At 42.3% G+C, this 25,000-nt stretch overlaps 1 protein-coding gene and 1 long non-coding RNA gene across 4 annotated transcripts in view; one reads left to right on the top strand and one right to left on the bottom strand.

Annotated features, from left to right (window-relative positions):
- The window catches only part of LOC135101090 (homeotic protein proboscipedia-like), an 8,559-nt gene extending 6,085 nt beyond the window's left edge, over positions 1-2,474 (top strand). Inside the window, exon 3 of the mRNA XM_064004662.1 lies at positions 442-2,474. Within this exon, the coding sequence (XP_063860732.1) occupies positions 861-1,733 (873 nt within the window). The 5' untranslated portion in view covers positions 442-860 and the 3' untranslated portion in view covers positions 1,734-2,474. The remainder of the gene's footprint in view (positions 1-441) is intronic.
- LOC135101265 (uncharacterized) overlaps positions 1-25,000 on the bottom strand; it is a 175,023-nt gene that overhangs the window by 75,992 nt on the left and 74,031 nt on the right. The window lies entirely within an intron of this gene.

Below are 25,000 nucleotides of genomic sequence, written 5' to 3'. Positions count from 1 at the left end.
TAAAGTATTAAATAAATTGGAAGTTCATATTTCCAAATCAAGCATGATTAAGATGACAAAAAAGTGTGGATTGTCTAATGCATACACCATTTTCAATCATAACGCACAAAAAAAAAAAAACCTCATGTTAACCAAATTCATCTTCACAACTCTAGTTTTCTTATAGTACATCGACAAATCCATCCCACTGTTTAGTAATAGTTCCTTTATCAATAATCTCATTTATGACTTACCTTTCTACGACGAGGGTTTATTTTTCTTTAAATTATCATTATTATTATTTATAGTCTACTTATTTTTTCCCTTGCCCAGTATCCCTTGCGCGTAGGGGGAAAAAATTGTCTTGAAAGTGACATGGTAATTAATGTACAAAGGCCTTGGGTCACGACACAGGGAATCAGGGTAGCTGACCGTCAAGCCTGACCACCTTCCTCCCTACAGCAAGGACTTCACACGGCTGTGGGCCATCATCCCTCGCACCTTCTTCCTGAGTTTCCCTCAGAAGACGCTGCTCGACAATGTCCTGGGTCTTGACACCAACTCGTTCTCTGCTCACATCGCCGCCGTTGTGTTCTTCGGGTGGCCCTTCCTCATGCTCGGCCTCTACATCATCCTCATCCTCCTCTACCCAAACAAGAAGAGCGGCAGTGACTTTGAAAAGTTATCCCATTAACTTATATTCTGTCATCCTGGCTGCGTTTTTAAAATAAATAGCATTAGAACTAACTTAAGAAGGGATGTGGGGGCCGGTAAAGTTTCTGAATTTATTTCACACTTGGTGCATAATGAAACTTTTATGATGGAATCTAAAACAATGCCGCGTTTAAGGTTACTTATTGTTTTTCTTTTTTTCCTCCAGGATGGTGACACACATGGCGGACTCTTGGTCACACGTCATGTACGCTGCGGAGGACAATTTCTTAAACTTCATGGAGGACGTGACGGACCATGGCCACCATGACCAAGGCCACGGCCATCACCACGACCATCACCATGACCAAGGCCACCACCATGGCCACTCCAGTTTTCACTCTCGCATTGAATACAACCCCGATGTCTCTAATGATGAATACGCCTTCCACAATGATTACTACAACAAGCACGGCCAGGACGAGTATCAGGAGCACGTGAGGCAGGATCAAGCCTTTCATGATGATTCCTCAGCACCATCAGTCCATCGCCCGTATAGGACAGAAACAGCAGCTCACACCGGCGGCATCACTCGACTGACCAACATGTTCGGCTTCCACAACAATATTCCAGACGAAGAGAAAATCAAGTATCTGAATGTCGTCCTCGGAGGAAATTACCAACAGACAACTGACCAACCTCCCGCCCAGGATGGAGGTGTGGAGGGTTTATTTTCTTCATATGACACATTCCACTCAAGGCCACCTACAGGACACCCCCCACACCCACACTCACAGCCACCCGCCAGTTGGCATCAGGAACTCCACAGACAGAGTCCCTTCTATCCAACGCGAGGTCCGAGCTTCGTCAGGTTCCAGCATGAGTCGCAGCCACCACGAGATGGGCATCCGCACCCTCGCTTCCGCCCTTCCCCCCTCATGCAGGAGTCACTGAGGGAGGACTGGGTGGCCGCCATGGACCCAGAAAGCACCCTGAATGAGACAGATGCAAAAGGGACCAACATAACTTCTGAGATAAAAGATGACGAAGATGAGACGACGGTGGCAACCACGACGATAGAAATCTCGACAGCATCACCATAACAATGTGTGTGCTCCAGTCTGACGATGTTCTCTATCTTGAATTCTCCAAGTGTAAAAGGAGACTGGTAGAAAGCCGTTTTTAGAATGTATAATTCTAAGTATACTATGATAATCATTTCATAAAGTCTGTTGATGTTCATCTCGTGAAAGACTGGCTATAAATATCTAGAACATAATAAGGCAAAATGTCCTGGAATTTTCAAGATAGAGCGGACTACAAAACTGAATAAGCTTTTGAAATGATGAGAGAAACAAGTGAAGACAGAAATAAGTCTTCAGCAGGGAGGCAGAGGAAGAGGCAAAGAATTAAGGCCGCTCATTCAAGACAGCAAAGTGAAAATACTGATCCGGTGAATAGTGAAAAATTGAAATCACGTAGTCAAAGAAACAAAAATGACTATATGAGCATAAGTTTCATCAAGTGTGGGAATGGTGTGAGTGGCTCGCCATCGCCCCCCGTGACTCAGTGAAGGATAGACAGCTACAAACAGAGCCTTCAGAGGGAGCCACACTATTGATCTGATGCAAAATGACGTGATAGAAGGTGGTGTCTGGCAGTTTTCCTACTGAGAATAGATTTAAGACTTTTAGATAAGGTTAAAAAGTAATTAGTAGAGCGATTACAACAGTCTCTCTTACTTAGAAAAACCTGACTTCATACATACGTATACCTACCTGCTTGTCTCAGGTAAAAAACAGATAGAAGCGTTGGCAGAGGGAATACTTAAAATTCGTTAATTAAAATATAGTGTCATTATTATTATTATTATTATTATTATTATTATTATTATTATTATTATTATTATAAATATTATTATTATTATTATTATTATTATTATTGTTATTATTATTGTTGTTGTTGTTGTTGTTGTTGTTTTTGCAAGCAGCAACAGCACCAGCAGCAGCAGTAGCAGCAGCAGTAGTAGTAGTAGTAGTAGTAGTAGAAGTAGAAGTAGAAGTAGAAGTAGCAGCAGCAGCAGCAGCAGCAGCAGCAGCAGCAGCAGCAGCAGTAATAACAAAAAGTAGTAGTAGTAGTAGTAGTAGTAGTAGTAAAGTTTTTATTATCAGTGTTGTTAAGAATAATGTTGAGTAAGATTAAGATGGTGAATGCTTTGTATCGTCAGCCGCAATGGTCGGAACACGCAAGGCCTTTGTAACACTGAGGAGCAGCCCACGCCCTCGAGAATCAACAAGTGCAGAAGACTTGCGAACATGAAACACAATATAATGAATCTCTTGGTGATTCAGTATTCAGCCTTAGCAAATATATGTAATTTTAAAATAATACATTAAAATACCTCAGAAACCTTTTCTTTGAATATACACTGGAGAACACGTATCTAAAAATTCAAATGACAGAAAGCTACACGTAAGAGCCGGCAAAGTACCGTGTTATAAAAAACTAGTAACTCTTGGATGACGGTCTCTATCTGTTTCGCAACAATATTTTTCTTTCAGGTGCATCACAGACAGCAGGTCAGTCGGCCTTACCTGGCCTGTTTGACCTTCACGTGTGAACAGTTTTTTTTTTTTTTTCTGTCTATTGAAGTGTGTTCCCCTGTGGTGGAGGGAGCACGGCTTGACTGCACATTCCGCGGCACTGCTCCCAGCGTATCTTGAAAAGTGACTAGAAAGGACAGACGGTGACTGCGAACCACCTCCTCTGTATTTTCATTTTAACAGACAAGGCATGGCTACTGTCCCGGCTGTCACACTTCAAAGAGCAGCTCAGTCTAGTACATACAAAGATGAACACACAGAAGGATAACTTTCTGATCACTTGTTTTATGTGCAGATTTTTCTGGTATCAAGTGGTCAGATTTTTTTTTTTTTTTTTTTTCTGTCTTGTGACAAAGACCCATGTATAAGAAAGGGCCACTGGGGGTTGCCTGTTTTGCCTCCCAGTAAAGGAACCTCACACGAACACCATCAACAATACCACACACACACAAGAAAAAAAAATCTAGGCTGTTTGTTTACCACGAAACTCATACAGCACCGCAGCATCCTGGAACGCCTCCCCGCCTCTTACCTCCTCCCTCCTGACGCCAGTTCCCGCTACTCTCCCTGTTCTCTGCTCGAAGGCAAACACCGTCTGCATTGATTTTCCTCGCGCCCTTTGGCTGCGGCCCTCGATCTCCCCCGCTAGCAAAATATATCATCCCTGCAGTGCCGCCTCCGTGTCAGAACAGCCCCTTCAGAAAGACAAACGGATGACGTCTACAATAATGCAGGCGACCCCTTTAGTGAAGTAATCATAGTGGTGACAGAGGGGGAAGTCCGACAAGTGTTTGGAAAGTCAAGATGGAGTGCTCTTCCCGGCTCTCACAACTGCCGCAGCTCGCAGGCTAATCCTCGTCCCCAACATATCGAAGTCCTCCCTCTCTCCTCTCAGCCTCCAAGAAGCGCACCGATGTTTACTTTTCATTATACGCAAAAAATCACATTACGTATTTATTAAAGACTAAAGAAAGAAATCTTAGGTACGGTGGATAATGATGCTTAATAATACATGTAAGAAAAATAATGATTAACAGATTATTTGATTTTTATATTTTTTTTTGCAATTATGAAAGCAGCACAGAAAAAATGGCGCATATCAGCAGTGTACCCTTTCAGTAATAAACAGTTACCGAGACTCGAAATCTGTGGATGCAATTCAACATGAAAAATTACACAAGAAGGAGAGACAGCACGACAGAAGTTGATGCCCAATGATGTCAAGGGAAAGGCTGCTCCTCGTGACTCCTGGCGAACAGAAGTGTACCCAACTCTGCTCTCTTAAGGACAGACAGACAGACAGACAGACAGACAGACAGACAGACAGACAGACAGACACACACAGTTGAGAGAGAGAGAGAGAGAGAGAGAGAGAGAGAGAGAGAGAGAGAGAGAGAGAGAGAGAGAGAGAGAGAGAGAGAGAGAGAGAGAGAGAGAGAGAGAGAGAGAGAGAGAGAGAGAGAGAGAGAGAGAGAGAGAGAAACTTTCCCATCTTAAGCGTCCCCAGAACACCCCCAGTAGCCTAAGGACGTGAAGTGAAGCTCGTCAGGTCACCCTCATCTCTACAAACCTTTGTGTACTTCGACCTTTATCTTCCTTGCCTAGCTCGCCTTGCCTCTACACATTCGCTCTCTCTCCGCCATGGTCTTGCTCGCACTCTCCTGCTGCAACAAATCTCCCCAATTTCTCTCCTGCAGATGGTCTAAATAGCAAGACTTGTGTAAGGATTGTCAAGAAATCTTCCAATGTGTTTCGCGGGTATGAAATTACTTGCGCACTTGCAACTAAAAGGATACATTCATCATATTTCTCCACGGGTGCAGCTTCTTCGCATTCCTCCACACTCGCCAGAAAATAGGGGAGTCATGATAGGTGATGGGCAGTAATGACAGTGTTAACATGCGTATTACTAGTAAACAAAGGAATACAAAGGAAGAACAAGCAACTTCAGACCTGTTGGGCCCTTACGCGGTTTGTGATAAGGTTCTCTATCAAATATCGAGTAGTAGTAGTAGTAGTAGTGGTAGTAGTAGTAGTAGTAGTAGTAGTAGTAGTAGTAGTAGTAGCAGCAGCACTAGTAGTAGTAGTAGTAGTAGTAGTAGTAGTAGTAGCAGCAGCACTAGTAGTAGTAGTAGTAGTAGTAGTAGTAGTAGTAGTAGTAGTAGTAGTAGTAGTAGTAGTAGTAGTAGCAGCACTAGTAGTAGTAGTAGTAGTAGTAGTAGTAGTAGTAGTAGTAGTAGCAGCAGCACTAGTAGTAGTAGTAGTAGTAGTAGTGGTAGTGGTGGTGGTGGTGGTAGTTAAGAATATAAGAAAACAAGGGTGAGAGGAGCCAGTAAGGCTACACATGGCAGCCATAAACATGCCTATGTAAGTCCATCTATCATTCCCATCCATTATTTAATCTAATCCTTCAATGTTTCCTGTTGACTCGGTATTAAGAACTAATCACTCCTGTCGTCTAGCATTCTATTCAAGAATGACATTTTTTTCATTTCTATTCAAGAATGACATTTTTTCCATTTCATCTTAATCTATAGTTGAACTTGTTGCCTCTTGACATATCCCGATTACTAACCCTAGGGATATTTTGAATGATTTTGTCTAGATCATCCTTATTATATCTCTTTCCAGCATTTGAATATCTCTATCACATCACTCTAACGAATGTAAATTCAAATGGTTTAATCTCCTCTCGTAAAGAAAATTTTTCATCTCTTGTGCGTTTTTAATCATTCTCTTCTGTACTGACTAACATACAATTCACATCCCTCCTGTAATATGGAGTCCAGAAATAAACAACATTATTCGAGATGAGGTGTGATGATAATAGTAGCATTAATAGTTTATGCCCTTTGATTTCCATTATTTCCATCACATCGCAGACCAATGTTATCTTGAAATATGTCATAAAGACGAACATTCCGTCACTGTTTCACACAGTCTTATCGTTGTGTGCCAGTGCCTTAGTGATGCCTTGTCAAAATTTTCACAGCCTTTCCTTCCATTTCTCTACAAGTCTCAGTATTTCTCTGTCAGCCACTCATTGTTTCTTCCGGAGCCTTCTCTTGGCATCATCACTCGTCTCTCGGCCTTTCCTTGCCTCTTCTGTTGTTCCCTGTCCCGCTAAGACAAAGAAAACGAAGATCGCGACCCGAAAAATGACAGGGGAGACTCGACAATTCATCAGGAGGTCAAACTGTCATTGTTCTGCGGGTGGCTGGTAAGGAAGAGGGGATGAAATGGAAAGGTGTGAGATGGATACAGTGGTGTGAGAGAGAGAGAGAGAGAGAGAGAGAGAGAGAGAGAGAGAGAGAGAGAGAGAGAGAGAGAGAGAGAGAGAGAGCGAGAGAGAGAGAGAGAGAGAGAGAGAGAGAGAGAGATAAAAGAGTGACAAATGCGAAGCAGCAGCAGCGATGTAGGAGAAGCCAAACATGGGCCCATATTCTGAAATGCTTTGCCTTCTCATCATAACTATTTTCAAAGTCAACAGAGATGATTTGCCGGATTCTCACGAGTGTTTATCCTGTTAGTAATGCAGAAATCTTATTAATATGTCACTAGAACCGTAAACACACTCTAAAGAACCCTTGTAACTTCAACTACTGTAGAGGCTTTTTGAAAATAGTGGAGGAGCGGCGCAGAAGTGTTTCGGAATACGGTCCAGGAGGTCATGGCTAGTCTCAGGGAATACATCGAGGTCCTATTCGAGTGTGCGGCTTATGCATCGACCTCGCATCAAAAGGTCATCTTTCTAGCATGCAAATTGGAACTGCAGCGACCTTATGACGAGACTCTTGATTACATTTACATTCTAATTTATCTTTTCTTGCACTTCGCCTCATCGTTGAATATCTCATGAGTGTTTCTCAAAGTTGTCGTTTCTTCTTTTTCTCCCGTTTTTCGTGTCCCTCTTTTTCATGTTGCCTCCCTCCCGCCTCCTTCTTCAGCCCTCAGCCATAAAATCCCATTAAATATCCCACCTTTCTGTTTACCTGCCTGTCACCTTCCAGAGTGACTCCACCAGGTACACCCGCGTCACCCGCAGCTCCTAGACAGGCCTTCGATCCTTCCTCACCCTCTCCCTCCCGCCGTGTCTCCCCCACACAGCCACCTTTCCCTCAGGCACTCAGACGCACTGCCCACAGTTCCTTCACTTTCCACCCCTTTCCTTCCTTTCAAAAACTCTCATTTCCCCATCTTTTCCATCTCTAACACCCTTTCGAGAAGTCTCATATCCTCCTATACCACCCCCACCCCAAGAACTTCCTCCATCTCCTTATCCTCGTAAAATCCCTCTTCTATTCCGTTATTCCACCCTGACACTCCCCCTCCCGCCCCCCCACCCCCCTTCCTCACGACTCCCCCAAACGCCATATTTGTTCCAGCAAACTTCGGGGGATCAGTGAGGTCTTCAGATTCTCGAGGATTGGATGTGAAGGGCCGGCTGAAGGGCGCGTCTCGACTGCAGATAAACCGAGAAGATGGGTCAGGTTAGAGGAGTAAGCGAAGAAGGAAGAGAAAGAGAAGAAGAGGAGGAGGAGGAGGAGGAGGAGGAGGAGGAGGAGGAGGAGGAGAAAAAGGAGGAGGAGGAGACAGGTAGGTAGGTGTGACAGGCGGAAAGCGGATGATGATGAAGTAAGTTGCTTAATATTCAGAACTCTAAGTTTCTCTTAAAGCATAAAGAGATCCTTTACGAGTTCTCTTTCCCGCCCATTCCACCCACGTGCTTTGAAATCGGCTTCTCTTCCCCTCATCGCTCCCTCTCCCTCTCCCTCTCCCTCTCCCTCTCTCTCCCTCTTCCTCTATGCAATACATCCCCACTGAAAGGAATGTTTATCAGTCGCGCATTCAGTTTAATAGCAGGTACATTTACTAACATCAAAGTAGACGATTATGTTCACAGGTACCTTTGAAGTGTACACCTGTCTCGCCTTAATGAGCGGGCCACGGGACTCACCTGGCGTTACCTGGCCGCGATAAAACCTTGGGTAAGTGAAGCGAATTATAAACAGAAATACACCACTAGCAACAAAAGCAAACGTGTGAAATGTGGAAGACGAGTGAAATTTCTCTCTCTCTCTCTCTCTCTCTCTCTCTCTCTCTCTCTCTCTCTCTCTCTCTCTCTCTCTGTCTCTCTCTCGATTTTACCCCGGGCCGGCCATGTTCCAGACCAGCTGTGAGAATGGGAATGACAACGGGAATTACGGGAATCTGGGGGGATAATTTGCCGGAGTTTGGGTGGAGTGGCCCTCCCTCTCTCCCCTCTCCCTCCCTCCCTCCCTCCCTCCAACTACTCTTCCTGGTATTGCCTAGTCTAAGAGAGAAGTGAAGAAGGAAAGGTAGAGAGAGAGAGAGAGAGAGAGAGAGAGAGAGAGAGAGAGAGAGAGAGAGAGAGAGAGAGAGAGAGAGAGAGAGAGAGAGAGAGAGAGAGAGAGACGTAATGGAAGTGGAATGTAGTAGAAGTAGTAGTAGTAGTGATAGTACTAGTAGTAGTAGTAGTAGGAGGAGGAGGAGGAGGAGGAGGAGGAGGAGGAGGAGGAGGAGGAGGAGGAGGAGGAGGAGGAGGAAGGGCAGGAGGAGGAGGAGGATGAGGAAGGAGAGGAGGAAGGAGAGAAGGAGGAGGAGGAAGGAGAGGAGGAGGAGGAGGAGGAGGAGGAGGAGGAGGAGGAGGAGGAGGAGGAGGAGGAGGAGGAGGAAGGAGAGGAGGAGGAGGAGGAAGGAGGAGGAGGAGGAGGAAGGAGAGGAGGAGGAAGGAGAGGAGGAGGAAGGAGGAGGAGGAGGAGGAGGAAAAATGAGAAGATTCAGTACGGCACGAGGCACAAGAATAAGGAAATAATGAAAAATTTAAAAAGATGGGAGAGATGAGAATCAGGAAGCGATGGAAGAGAGAAAGGGAAAGAGCAAAAATACGAATATAATAAAGAAGAGAGGGAAAAATGATAGAAAATGGAGGGAAGGTTGAGTGGTAATAGATGGGCCGGAATAAAGGCAAGAGATAAAAGGCGAGAGTAAAGATACACATAGCAGAAGAAATTAACAATATATAATGCGGAGAAGTGGCGATCAAAGATAATAAAATGGTGTGCACTGGGAATATGGCTGTAGCTATTAAATGGAAAGTGTGTGTGTGTGTGTGTGTGAGTGAGAGAGAGAGAGAGAGAGAGAGAGAGAGAGAGAGAGAGAGAGAGAGAGAGAGAGAGAGAGAGGAGAGAGAGAGAAGAGATGAGAGAGAGGAGGAGAGAGAGAGAGAGAGAGAGAGAGAGAATGTGGAAAGCCATAAAAACGAGCCTTCCTGACAAGCAATTCTAGGAAACACACAACAACAAAAAATAGAGGAAAATACCGACAAGTGAGTTGGTGACCTGGAAATCAGCTGCTGTCAACACAAGTCACCAGAGTCTTCACCTGGGGGAACTGAGACGAGACACCTTCATTAAGCGCAATACAGATCCACGCTAACTCACTGCCACTGTTTTATATTCACTCAGGTTGATCACGAGTAAAGCTAAAAGATGCTTTCTTATCCACCTTCCAGATTCAAGGTATATATATATATATATATATATATATATATATATATATATATATATATATATATATATATATATATATATATATATATATATATATATATATATATATATATATATATTTATTTATTTATTTATTCATTTATTTTTCACTTGATTAGTTCAGCATCAACAAAGGATCAGAAATAAATGGACGTATATCTGATTTTCCTTACGGCTTGATCACGAGTAATAGTAAAGGCATTTATTTGTTCACCTTCGAGATTCAAGATATTTTTCTCTGTTTTTTTTTTTTTTAGTTGATTAGTTCATCATTAACTAAATCGTGAAGCACAAAGGATCTCAATGGAAGAACAAGCAACAGCTTAACTGATTTTTTTTACGATTTCATCATTTCAGTTTACCATCAACAAGTAATGGAATACAAAGGATCTCAACGCAAGAATAAACAACAGCTTAACTGATGTTTTTTACCTGTTGATCACCAGTAAAGTTAAAGGTGTTTGTCTTGTTCACCTTCAAAATTCAAGCTACCCATTTATTTTATTTATTTATCTATTTTCAGCTGATTAGTTTACCATCAACTTACGGAACACGAAAGGTTACAATGGAAGAGCAAACACGCGCAGATCTGTTTTCCCCTACGAGGTTGTTTACGATAAGCTACAAAATGAATCTGAAGTAAGAGATGCATGAAATAAATGCTCCTTCATACCAGCCTTTCACTCATTAGCCTGAGCATGCAAAATCGTCTGTTTGGGCCTCACAGAGATATATGCGATCGCAGCATCACATATTCATAGCGTACGAGTGAGCATAGCAAAAAAAGATTAAATTAATGGAGAGCGTCCGCCTCGCAGCCACAGGAGAGTCTCGGCAGAGGCGCTTAAGAATATCAAAGAGGCCGCGTAAAGGCTAATTTCACGCCTCCAAACACCCTCTGATAAAACACTGAACGTTAACCACATATTTTACCTCGGCACAGATTCTAAGGGAAAGGGAGACTCCTCGGTGCGTGGGAAGATGCGTCACAGCACCACATCTGAGTCAAGAGGAGCGCCCACACCACCTGGCGGGAGGGAGATTGGTGGACTGCCTGGCACTGGAGTTCTGCCTATCCTCCGCGCTGCGCTTGTTCTCCTCTCATCCTTCGCCGTTTCCCCGGAGTGAAGGGTTGTCGCTATGTACGAGTCTCCTCCAGTTGTTCCTGTCCCGTGCATCTTCCTCTGTGACTCATCGTTCTCATCTCTGTTTTTTCCAACTTCTCTTCTGCTTTCTTTAGTGCCCATGTTTCTGTTCCATATATCATTATTGATATGACCATTGATTTATATACCTTTAGCTTTAGTCTCTTCGACATTCTCTTATCACAAACCAGGTGCGATCATTCCCCATGTGCTGCCGTAACTTCTCCAGTCACCTTCACTCCTCTCCTACCGCATGAAGCAAAATCATGAAGCCACCATGAACTTAGCCACTCAATTACACGCGCATGACTCTCCTTACATGAATCAGGTACCGCGCGGTTAAAATGGTCTAAGTTTAAAGACCACCACCAGTCATTATGCTACTTTGTGTCAAAAGAGGCGATATAATAGACATGGGCCAGGATCACCAGCACCGTCTATCTACTTATACTCCAGGCATCTATTATTATTATTAACGATCGGTAGCGAAGGCAAGGCGTCTACACAAGCTGACACCCATTCCCTCGCACCTCAGCCTCTGTGCCTCTGAGGGAGAGAAGATTGACACCAGTATTCAGAAAAGCTTTGCTCTCTCACCACAATTCATTTCAAAGGCCACAAATATGATTAGCTGGTTCTCAAGAGTATTTCTGCTGTTAACAATGCAGAAATCTTGTTAATTTCTCACTGAAACCATACCAACACCCTTAAAAACCCGTGTCTTTTTAAATAATGTAGAGTAATGGAAGTGAGGACAGACACGTTTCAGAATACTGTCCTGAGCCTCGCAGTACAACACTGTACAAAGGTCGTTTATGCATGACACCACGTGACAGCACGTCGGGAAAACTTAGTTGTCATAAAGATGCTCATAGATCTAGTTTTACAAAGGTTCTAACAAAATACAAGGACAATGTAATTTAAAAATGTACGTAGAGTATAGTTTATGTTGTGAGGATTGTGATGTGCGGTGTGTGGTGATTGTCACGTTCTTGCCCTCACTGCAGCTATTAAGTGTGTGTGTGTGTGTGTGTGTGTGTGTGTGTGTGTGTGTGTGTGTGTGTGTGTGTGTGTGTGTGTAAGCATCTGAAATCACTCGAAATCCGTCATGATTAGTAAAGGATCCTTTTATTACACTTGACAAACACAAGCAACTTCTTAATCCACAGCTAACTGGGAAAGGGAGGAAAAGGAAATGAAGAACTCTGCACATTCATGTCAACTTCTGCTCTCTATCTTTCTGTTACTATTTCGTGGCGAGGCAGAGAATTAATATCTGACATCTCTCAATACTGGTGAGTTTCAACTTTGATATTTAAATACGGTGGTTCGCTTTGAAGTTCACGTCCTTGTAAAGTGACAAGCATAAAATCTAGTATCTCTTCATATCTTACTTATTTACTAATATTTTTTGCTTATGGTGAGGCTGGTAAACATAATTGATCCTCGTGAAAAGACAAAAGAGTTTTAACTGTGTATTGTGCCAAACACACGCCAGGACCAAATGGGCTTTTATTGCACCTTTTATTGTCATGCTGTAGAAAAAAAGTAAAATACTGCACATTATAAGCAAAGATGAACGATTGGATGGAAGGCATTCAATCGATGACAAGTAGAAAAAACAATGAAGAATAAATTTCACAGCACATCCAAAACACCACCACCGCCGCCATCATCCGTCACACCAACAGCATAAACACTACTGACAACAGCCTTCAAAAACAGAATCACCGAGACCACTTTCCCCGTGTTGCTTCACTTCAGGAGACGCAGCGACTTCACACACAACACTCCAACAAAACACCAAGACGAAAACAATAAATAAGTAAAACAAGAAAAGACGTGAATCCTTTGTCCTGGAAACCTCGATTAAAATTCTTCGTCACCTTTCTATTTGGTCTCCTTTGTTGGAAGCCACGGTAGGTTTACTAATGAGGCTCCGGAACACAAGGCTCGGCTATCTCACTCCCCCGGGGCTTCAAGGCGAGTAAGGTGTGGTCTTTTAATACCTCATAATATAGATGCGCTTTTAACCACCCGCAGCATCTTCTTTTACCAATTTTAAGGTCTGATGAATATCACCACACCCAAACACAAACACGCATTATTCTACGCAGGTACGAGCAGGAGGAAAAATAAATAAAGAGGTGAATCAGTAACATTCCTCGTCGAAGCTTTGAACGAGAGCTTTAACGATCCACTGAATAAGAGAGGGAGAGAGAGAGAAAAAAAAAAAAAAAACGAAAAAGGCAAACGAAAGTAGCCCAAAAATCATGAAAGTCGGAGAGACCCTTACCGGCAGTTGTCATTTTTTGGGCATCAGAGGCCAGCGCTGCGCCTCATGAATACGCCGCGTTTTTTTCACCGACAAACAACAAAGCGCCGCTTTTCTCTCTCTCTCTCTCTCTCTCTCTCTCTCTCTCTCTCTCTCTCTCTCTCTCTCTCTCTCTCTCTCTCTCTCTCTCTCTCTCTCTCTCTCTCTCTCTATATATATATATATATATACACATATCAGCAATTACACAGCAGCACTCATATTCATGGCTGCATGGCACGGCCACTCCATTTGCATGGGCGAAATTACTACAATATTTCGGTTAAAGCACGCACCACACTGCCCTCTGACCCCTACTCTCTCTCTCTCTCTCTCTCTTTATGCCTCACACACACACACACACACACACACACAAACACACACACACGTACGCACTCACGCACGCACGCACAGACAGGCACACAAGCTCGCACACAACCGGGATGTCACGACACAAGTACATGTTACTGTGCACAAAATAGTCGCAAATGCATGCAATATCGCAAACATACATCATAAACATGTAAATGAGGTGCGTCCTACACACACACACACACACACACACACACTGACCATGTTCTCACATGTTTCAGATTTTGACATTTAGAATTTTGATATTTCGAAACATTAAATTGCAATCTTTTTCTTCATTTCAAGTTTTAGGATTCCCAATTTTCTCGATCAAAATGCAAAATGCGAAATGCAAATATTTGACGTATTAAAATTCTAAATATAGAAATCTGAAACGTCAAAATTAAAAATAAACAGGAAATGGGAAGATTTGATATATAGTAGAAGTACGAAATATATTTAAACTGAAAGAAAAAAAATGGATTCTCTGAGACCAGACATGACTCATCCATCACCTGAATCTCATGGGATCTATAATTCTGCCAAAAATCGTGCGAAGACTGTTCTCCAACAAAGAAAAAAAAAAAAAAAAAACTCTTTCATCAGTAGAAAATTGTCAAAATCTCTCTCGATCTAACTCCGCTTGTGACTTCTGGCATCAAGCCAAAATTATCTCCAACAACTTTTGTTCTTCATCTTGCAACCTGATGGCACCGCTGCCATCTCATACATCTCTAAAGTAGAGCATCTCGCTGACACCTTAGCAAATATTCTACCTTGGATGATTCAGGGCTTCTTCCTCCCTCTCCTTCACCCTCTGATTATCCCATGCCTCCCATTAAGATCCTTCGCAGTGATGTCTTCCATACTCTCGCTGGCCTAAACCTACGGAAGGCTTATGGTGCTTGCATCTTGCTCTTCCAATTCTATATATGAACATGTACCTTTCCTTCTTGCTGGACGTTTCCTTACATTCAGCCTGTTCTTATTTATTTTTTTTATTTTTTAATATAGGAGAATTGCCCAAGGGCAACAAATTTACAAGAAAAAAAAAAAAGCTCACTGAGGTGCCAGCGCCCAGACAGAATCAGAAACGATTGTCAAATATTGGAGGATAAATGTCTTGAAACTTCCTTCTTAAAAGAGCTTAAGTCATAGAAATGAGGAAATACAGAAACAGGCAGGGAGTTCCAGATATTACCAGAAAAAAAGGGAATGAATTAATGAGAATACTGGTTAACTCTTGCGCTAGAGAGGTGGACAGGATAGGGATGAGAGAAAGTAGAAAGTCTTGTGCAGCGAGGCCGCTGGAGGAGAGGAGACATGTAGTTAGCAAGATCAGAAGAGCAGTTAGTGTGAAAATAGCGGTAGAAGATAGAAAGTGATGAGGTGATGAGAGAGAGGCTGAAGGCAGTTAGAAAACTGTTGATAAGACAAAATGCTTTTGATGCCACCTTGTCTAAATGAGCGGTATGAGTGGAACCCCTCATACATGTGAAGCATACTCCATACATGGACGGATAAGGCCCCTGTACAAAGTTAGCAGTAGGGGGATGAGAAAAACAGGCGGAGACGACTCAGAACGCCTAACTTATTTGAAGATGTTTTAGCTAGAGATGAAATGTGAAGTTTTCAGTTTATATAATAAGCAAAGGGCAGAGCTATGATGTTCAGTGTAGAAGAGGGGGGACAGATGAGTGTCATTTAAGAAGAGGGGATAGTTACGAGTATTTGGAAGGTTGTCGAGTTGATAGATAGAGGAATTAGCTTTTGAAGCACTGAACAATACTAAAAGTTTGCTTAGCCCAAGTCGAAAATTTCAGAGAGATAACAAGTCATGCGTTTTTGAGTAGCTTAATTCCTGAAGGGTTGGAAGTCTATGAAAAAAAAAAAAAAGTGGAAAATTGCAGGGTGGTATTATCAGCGTAGGAATGAAGAAGACATGTTTGGTTTAGATCACTGATGAATAAGAGAAAAAGTGGGTGGCAGGACAGAACCTTGAGGCACACCACTGTTAATAGACTTCGAAGAAGTGACCGTCTACCACAGCAGCAATCGAACATTAAAAAAAGAAACTTGAGATGAAAATGCAGATAGAAGGATAGAACCCGCAGGAGGGTACTTTGGAAATCAAAGCTTTGTGTCAAACTATCAAAAGCTTTTGATATGTCTAAGGCAACCACAAAGTTTCACCAAAATCCCTAAAGGAGAATGACCAAGACTTAGTAAGGAAGGCCAGAAGATCACAGGTAGAGTGGCCTTGACGGAACCCGTACTGGGGATCAGATAGAAAATTCTGGAGTAATATGTTTAGGAATCTTCCTGTTGATGAGAGATCCAAACACTTTATAGAGGCTGGAAATCAAAGCAATAGGAAGGTAGTTTGAGGGATTAGAACGCTCACTCTTTTTAGGAACAGGCTGAATGTAGGCAAACTTCCAGCAAGAAGAAAAGGTAGATGTTTATAGACATTGAAAGATACAGTTGAAAGAGTCTGACTGGGCACGGTGCAAGCATGGAGGTACAGTTTCGGAGAACAATAGGAGGGACCCCATCTGATCCAAAAGCCTTCTGAGGGTTAAGGCCAGCGAGGCCATGGAAAACATCACAGTGAAGGACCTTAATGGGTATTATAAAGTAGTTGGAGGATGGAAGAGAGGGAGGGATAAGCCCTGAATCATTCAAGGTAGATTTTTTAGCAAAAAGCCTGAGCGAAGAGTTTAGCTTCAGAGATAAATGAGATGGAAGAAGTGCCATCAAGTTGAAATAAAGGAGTGAAAGATGAAGAAACAAAGTTATTGGAGATGTCTTTGGTTAGATTCAAGAAGTCACGAGGGGAGTCAGATCTTGAAAGACTAATTTTTTTTTTATTGATGAATTGATGACTTTTTTTTTTTATTGATGGCTAGTTGGAGAACATACTTAGCATGATTCCGGACAGAAATATAAAGTGCACGAGATTCAGGTGATGGAAGGCTCAAGTACCTTTTGTGGGCCACCTCTCTATCACGCATAACACGAGAATAGGGTGCGTTAAACCAAGGCTTGGAAGGTTTAGGACGAGAGGAAGAGTGAGGAATGTACGCCTCCATACCAGACACTATCACCTCTGTTATGCACTCAGCACACAGAGGTGGGTCTCTGACACGGAAGCAATAGTCGTTAAAACGAAAATCAAAATAATACCTCCTCAGGTCTCCCCAGTTAGCAGAGGCATAACGCCAGAGGCACCTCCGCTTTGGGGGGTCCTGAGGAGGAATTGGAGCAATAGGAAAAAAGATATAGATATGAGGTTGTAATCGGAAGAGCCTAACGGAGAAGACAGAGTGACAGCATAAACAGGATTAAAGTTTAGGAAAAGGTCAAGAATGTTGGGCGTATCTCCAAGACGGTCAGGAATACTGGTAGAGTGTTGCACCAGTTGCTGTTAAGTCGTGGAGGATAGCAAAGTTAACGGCTAGTTCACCAGGATGGTCAGTGATGGGAGAGGAAAGCCAAAGCTGGTGGTGAACATTGAAGTATCCAAGAATGGAGATCTCAGCGAAAGGGAAGAGAAGAAGTTGAGGGGCGGTGTCAAGCCACTTACGATCAACACCAGAAGAAAAGTAGTCTGACCTGGGAACATTTATGGTCCCCTTCCCCAGACAGGGTCTCTGAGACTGGTGTAGGAGTCGCCATGATAAATTTAAAATTTTGAGTGAAGGGTGTGCATGCATTAGGTGCATGTAAAGTTGTTGGTGAAGTTGTCTTTAGAGGGTAGGCTGTGACTGCCCCCTAGTGTTGTGAGATACAAAGGGAAACGTTCAGTGAGGTTCCAGCTGGGCCACTGCAGAGCTCACAGTATTCCCTGATCCAGTACGAAACGGATCCAGTGCTTCAGACTTCAATGGAAATAATTATTGTTTCGGCAGGTGTCTTCTGCGGGTGACCGCTCTGGTCCTTCAAACTATAGTCCTTTTCCTTTAATTTCCTGCATCTCTACTTTTTTTTTTTTTTGTTTTATCTATCCTCAACAGGAAGATTCTTAAACGTCTATCACTTCACAACCTTCTATCTGATCACTTGTATGGGTTCCGTCGAGGCTACTCTACTAGTGATCTCCTGGCCTTCCTTACTGAATTTTGGTCACCCTCTATGGGGATTTTGGTTAAACTTTCGCTGTTGCCTTAAACATATCAAAAGCTCTTGATAAAATCTGGCACAAAACTTTAATTTCCAAACTACCCTCCTACGGCTTCTGTCCTTCACTGTAACTTCATATCGTCTCTATTCTGACCGTGATATTGTTGCTGTGGTAGATGGTCACTATTCTTAAGTCTATTAACAGTGGTGTTCATCAGTGTTTCGTCCTGTCACCCATCCTCTTCCTATTATTCGTTAATGATCTAAGCCAAACTTGTCCTATCCACTCCCACGCTGATAATACCACTTTGCATTTTTCACGTTATTCAGGAATTAAACAACTCACAAAGTGAAGCCACAGAACGCATGACTTTTCATCTCTCTGATTGGGGCAGAGCAAAGTTAGTATTGTTTAATACCTCAAAAACCTAACTTAACCTTGCAGATAACTATCCTCTCTTCTTCAGTGACACAGCTGTCTCTCTCTTCTGCACTGAACATCCTCAGTCTGTCCTTTACTTACAATCTAAAATGGAAGTTTCACATTTCATCTCTACTTAAACAGCTTCTATGAGGTTGTCTGAATTTTGTACAGGGCTTGTGTCCGGCCATGGATGGAATACACTTCACATATACTGGGTGGTTTCACTCACACCGCTCTAATAGACAAGGTGGAATCAAAAGCTTTTCGACTTATCAACTCCTCTCGTCTAACTGACTGCACTCAACCTCTCCCTCATCGCCACACTATTACATCCCTTACTATCTTTTACTGCTCTTTTCACAGTAACTGCTCTTCTGATCTTGCTTACTGTATGCCTCCCTTCCTCCCGCGACCTCGCTGCACAAGACTTTGTATTTTTCTCACCCCTATTCTGTCCATCTTTCTAATACAAAAGTTAACCAGTATTCTCAATTATTCATTCCCTTTTCTGGTAAACTCTGGAACTCCCTGCCTGCTTCTGCATTTCCTCCTTCCTATTACTTGAAATCTTCCAAGAGGGTAATTTCAAAACACTTATCCTCCAATTTTGGATGATTCTTTCGACCTTTCATTTAGGACTAGTACTCTCACTGGGCCTTTTTTTTTTTTCGCTCTCTTTGTTTTCCTTTGCCAGATCACCTCTTATATATATATATATATATATATATGTGTGTGTGTGTGTGTGTGTGTGTGTGTGTGTGTGTGTGTGTGTGTGTGTGTGTGTGTGTGTGTGTGTGTGTGTGTGTGTGTGTGTGTGTGTGTGTGTGTGTGTGTGTGTGTGTGTGTGTGTGTGTGTGTGTGTGTGTGTGTGTGTGTGTGTGTGTGTGTGTGTGTGTGTGTGTGTGTGTGTGTGTGTGTGTGTGTGTGTGTGTGTGTGTGTGTGTGTGTGTGTGTGTGTGTGTGTGTGTGTGTGTGTGTGTGTGTGTGTGTGTGTGTGTGTGTGTGTGTGTGTGTGTGTGTGTGTGTCAACCTTTCCTTCATATTGGAAGTTTGCCTACATTCAGCCTGTTCCTAAAAAGGGTGACAGTTCTAATCCCCCAAACTACCGTTCTATTGCTTTAATTTCATGCCTATCTAAAGTTTTTCAGTCTATCCTCAACAGGAACATTCTTAAACATCCATCACTTCACAACCTTCTATCTGATCGCCAGTACGTGTTCTGTCAAGGCCGCTCTACTGTGATATTCCTTACTGAGTCTTGGTCATCCTCTTTTAGAGATTTTGGTGAAACTTTTGCTGTTGCCTTAGGCACATCAAAAGCTTTTGATAGAGTCTAGGACAAAGCTTTGATTTCCAAACTACCCTCCTATGGCTTCTATCCTTCTCTTTGTAACTTCATCTCAAGTTTCCTTTCTGACCATTCTATTGCTGCTGTGGTAGACGGTCACTGTTCTTCTCCTAAATCTATTAACAGTGATGTTCCTCGGGGTTCTGTCCTGTCACACACTCTCTTCCTATTATTCATCAATGATCTAAACCAAACTTCTTGCCCTATCCACTCCTACGCTGATGAAACCACCCTGCATTTTTCCACGTCTTTTCATAGACGTCCAACCCTTCAGGAAATAAACAGTTCAGCAGGGAAGCCACAGAACGCCTGACTTCTGATCTCTCTAAAATTTGTGACTGGGGCAGAGGAAACTTGGTATTGTTCAGTGCCTCAAGAACTCAATTCTTCCATCTATCAACTTGACACATCCCTCCAGACAACTATCCCCTCTTCTTCAGTGACACTCAACTGGCCCCCTCTTCTACAATGAACATCCTCGGTCTGTCCTTTTCTTATAATCTAAACTTGAAACTTCACATCTCATCTCCAGCTAAAACAGCTTCTATGAAGTTAGGCGTCTCCGCCAGTTTTTCTCATCCCCCCAGCTGCTAACTCTATACAAGGGCCTTATCCGTCCATGGATATGCATACTCCATGTATGGAGTACGCTTCACATGTCTTGGGAGATTCCAGTCATACCGCTCTTTTAGAGAGGGTGGAATCAAAAGCTTTTCGTCTCATCAGCTCCTCTCTTCTATAACTGACTGTCTCCAGCCTCTTTCTCATCGCTGCAATGTTGCATCTCTTGCTGTCTTTTACCGCTATTTTCATGCTAATTGCTTTTCTGATCTTACTACCTGCATGGCTCCCGTCCTCCCGCGTCCTCGCTGCACAAGACTTTCTTCGTTCTCTCACCCCTATTCTGTCCACCTCCCTAATGCAAGAGTTAACCAGTATTCTGAATAATTCATCTTTTTCTCTGGGAAACTCTTGAACTCTCTGCCTGCTTCTGTATTTCCACCTTCCTATGACTTGAACAGCTTGAAAAGGGAGGTTTCAAGACACTTATCCTTCAATTTTTGACCACCACTTCGGCCCCTATTCGGGAACCGGCATCTCAGTGTTTTTTTTTTTTATTGCCCTTGGCCGGTGTCCCTTCTACACAATATAATATATATATATATATATATATATATATATATATATATATATATATATATATATATATATATATATATATATATATATATATATATATATATATATATATATATATATATATATATAAGATGGCAACAGCATAGCAGGAATCGTTCGCCAAGTTTCCAGGTAGACAGATGATAACGTTCCTTATACAATTATATCAAATACTGAATTAACGGGCTTGGTTACTTAATATCACCACGGGAAGGGAGAAATAACACATAATCTACATAAAAAAACACGTTAAAATTCAATAAAAGATATCGCATCGCAACCTCTTTGCAAACTTTGTAAAGTCCGTATGTACTGTATACAAAGAAAGAAACCAAGAATTTAAATTCTCATCAGCATAATCCAAGAATGTTTCATCTACAAATTCGATATAAACATTATTCACGTGTAAATTCAAAATCAATTATACAAGTATAATAATTTTGATATAATTAAAAAGAACGCTTAAATAACTGAGTCACGAGTTTTCTTTTCCTTTGGTTAATGTATTGCACGCAAAGACGAGAAATCAACGTATGTTCTGGATATGTGCGAGTCAGTATGAAACCTGCACCTGCACCAATGTGCCTTGCAGGACACATTTTGTTTTGCAATTCACCAGCATCTGGTCAATTCCCAAGTTCTCCAAAGATCTTAAGAAAAAAAAAAAAATATCTATACAGGATATCTCGCTTGATTTCCATAAATATAATTAATATCAACATCTATTTCCATTTTGAGGAGCGCACGCCAGCTGAATTCCGTTCGTCGACTGTGGGTGTTTCACCTGACCCACTTGCCAGGTGGGGAGTGTGGGCACCACGCGCTTACTTAATACTCGGATTAGCGATAATTTAGGTCAGTCTGCCGGAACGTGCCTTCCACTACACAGCCTGTTTCATTCAGTGCGGAGACACTGTGAGTCCTGCAACGCTGTATTACGCTGGGAACATTTCAGCATAATTTTTGTATTTTTTTTTTTTTTTTTAGCTTAAAGCATTTTAATATCTTAAACAACCTTTTTTTTTTTTTTTAACTGCAGTAATTTTATTTTTAGGTCACTGCCGATGACACATGTTCATGTCGAAACGTCAGACAATGGCCCACTTTTTTAAACGTTGTATTAGTAATTACCAAACAGCAAGCCCCACGGTCGTATATGGTTTTACTAACCCCACAGTCGCGTTCGCTAAACACTGCATGGAAGTCCTAACGTCGGATTAGTAAATACTAGGCTTTTCACATAGATTGGCAGCTCTGGTTCCTTCAGCGACGAGGAAAAGTTCCCGAATTTTATATTATTTCTCATTTACTTGGATGACTTTTTTTTTCAATTTTCCTTCCAGCTATAGCTAAAGAAGGAGGTATTCTATACAAATAAGCCTTCAGAATCACCATACAACATATAATAGTGAAGAAATCTGTGATTGTATGGTGATGTTCAGAGCGATCGCGAGAGGGGCTTGATCGGAGAAGGATGGGCATATTTTAGCTTGTAATATAGTTAATATTGAGCGTTTATCACTGAACTTATAGGTGGAGACGCGTGAGTTATTCCTCTGTGTACATTGTTAAAAGAAACGTGAAAATCCATCTAGTTACTTTAAAAATTGAATGTGCACGCACCTATGTCGAGGCCAGCGGAATCGCCGTCCAAGAGACGAGTGGGAGGTTTTTATAATACTTGATAAATGGGAGTTATAATAGTACTGCTGATATTTTCTTTGGCCTCATACTAACGAATGATCGTGATTGCTCTAGAAGCAATATCACTAAAAAATAACCCCCAGAACCAGATTAAACCTAACTTAACCTTTCTAAACTTAAAAAATTGATGTCAATACTACAAATAATTTGTGAAACTTTAAAAATTTGTCAATTCTACAAATAATTTGTGATAATATATATATATATATATATATATATATATATATATATATATATATATATATATATATATATATATATATATATATATATATATATATATATATATCCGATTCGAGTTGATCAAACAGACCCAATAGAGATATTCCATAAACAATCCATGACCAATAAAAATTTACCCATTAAATCTAGTATTCTTACATTTCAATACATGAAAATACCAACTGTAATGTTTCCTAGCTTTTCTTTAACCTACGCAACAATCAATAGTTAACTCAGGCTACATACTCCTCCGACACCGTTGGATCTGCTAACAGACACCAAACGAAAAAGAAACAGATGCGAGACAAAAGCGATTTCCTTTACAACATTCAATACAACATTCAAGTAAATGTCAGGAAATACAAGAGAGAGAGAGCGTGTTAGATTCCTCTTCATTTTTTTTCGGATATTTTTCATCCAAACCAATTTTTCTTTGCTTGTGTCCATATTTCCTTCTCCTTGACGTTCACATTCTCCATTATTATTCTCTCGTAATTGGTCCTCTTCCAAATGTCTCTCTCCATAGCCGTAGTCTCTTTTAGTCCTTTGTTTTCCTCTCCTCGTCTTTTTCCCCACCCAACTTCTTTCCCTTCTCCTCTGCCAGTCTTTGCTGTCCCCCCGCGGGCTACACACGCGTCTCGACTAGTGTAATAAAGGACAGAGAGGTTCGGGTGAAACAGGTCAATTGGCTCAAGAAGGAATCAAAGCCGACAGAATCGGATGAGATCCCCTTCACACGATCCTCACTCTTGTAGGAGGTGGAAATGATGTCCCCTAGCACGCCCCCCCCCTCGCACTATTGCCGCCCAAATACGGTTTTCCTCTTCCCTTCTACCTCCGCCCCTTTCCCAGCCCTTCATTCCTATCGTCTTTCCAGCCTTACTAACGTGTTTTCTCTCTCATTTCCTCTCTTATTCCCCCGTATTTACTCGTCCGTCCCTCCTCTCCCTCCCTTCCTCTCTCACTTCCTATCTCACGTCATCGCTCTTCCTCCTCCTCCTTCTCCTCCCTCTCCACATAGGAATTGGAAGTTTCATGTCCCGAAATGGTTGTGTTGCTCCGGTAAACTGTTTCGTTGCTGCTGTAATTTTCCGCTCTTTGTACTTTGCTCCGCAGGTTGTGTCGGGATGGGGCTGCCTACATATACTGACGCTGCCGTGATGCTACATAATATCAGGAGCTTAGGTGTGTGTGTGTGTGTGTGTGTGTGTGTGTGTGTGTGTGTGTGTGTGTGTGTGTAGTTCTATTTACGTAATGCATGGAAGGTGGAGAGTTAATGATTTTACATAATGGTGAAGGCAGCGTGTGGTAATACATATTTCTAAAGAAAATGAGATATTTCGTAGTATTTGTTAGGTGTTTAATTAAGCTTATGTCCTATGGAATGTCTTCGTGTGTGTGTGTGTGTGTGTGTGTGTGTGTGTGTGTGTGTGTGTGTGTGTGTGTGTGTGTGTGTGTGTGCGCGCGTGTGTGTGAGGCGTGTAGTGGAAAGTGGATTAAAGATTTTAGAGGGCGGTGGTGGGAAAACCATAATTATTTGTCGAGATGCCAGTGTTAGGATTGAGTGTTTAGGCTTAGAGCTTTGAATAGGCCTGGGAGAAGAGCGGCTACAAAGAGGAGGAGGAGGAGGAGGAGGAGGAGGAGTAGGAGGAGGAGGAGGAGGAGGATCGGAAGGACAAGGGGGAGGATAAGAACGAGGAAGAGGAGGAAGACGAAGCTATGGTGAAGTAGCGGCGTGTGTACATCAGACTAAAACTTCTTTCCCTCACATCATGCAAATTCAGTCCGCATCACAATCACCGTCACCAGGATGAACGAGGAACCAACTTCAGGTAATTAAAGTCACAACTGCGAAAGAGAAAAGTTTATATTGAAAGTATAAAAAGAACGCCCCTCCTCTTCCCCCATCTCCCACCCCTCCCGCTGCCCCACCGCCTCGTATAAACCTGCTGTCTAAACCAGTATTTGGGTCGCGGGATTCATAAATGGAAAAATATACATAAAAGAAAGTAAAGATAATAGCCATTGTTATTATTACTATTACTGGAGTATGAATTAGTTGTGAGTATTGTGGGTCGGGCGGAGGAAGGGAAGCAGGGAGGAGGGCAGGAAGAGGAAGGGAAGGAAGAGGAGAGGTAGTAGGTAAGAGTGGAGGGATTAGATGAAGCAACGGAAAGGGAGGAATGGCAGAGTAAGAGGCATCGTTATCACGGTAATGGGAGCGGAAAAGAGGAAGTGACGCCAGCTTCGGTTACTATTTCACACACACACACCCACACACACACACACCCATCCACACACATACACACACATACACACACACACAGACATAGACACCCAAGAATTTCCTCACCTTTATTGAAAAAAATCTGCTATTCTGGAGTAC

The sequence above is a fragment of the Scylla paramamosain genome, chromosome 6 (assembly GCF_035594125.1).
Source record: "Scylla paramamosain isolate STU-SP2022 chromosome 6, ASM3559412v1, whole genome shotgun sequence".
Taxonomy (NCBI): Eukaryota; Metazoa; Arthropoda; class Malacostraca; order Decapoda; family Portunidae; genus Scylla; species Scylla paramamosain.
The sequence above is the reverse complement of the archived record's forward strand: the minus strand, read 5'-3'. Positions and strand labels throughout refer to the sequence as shown.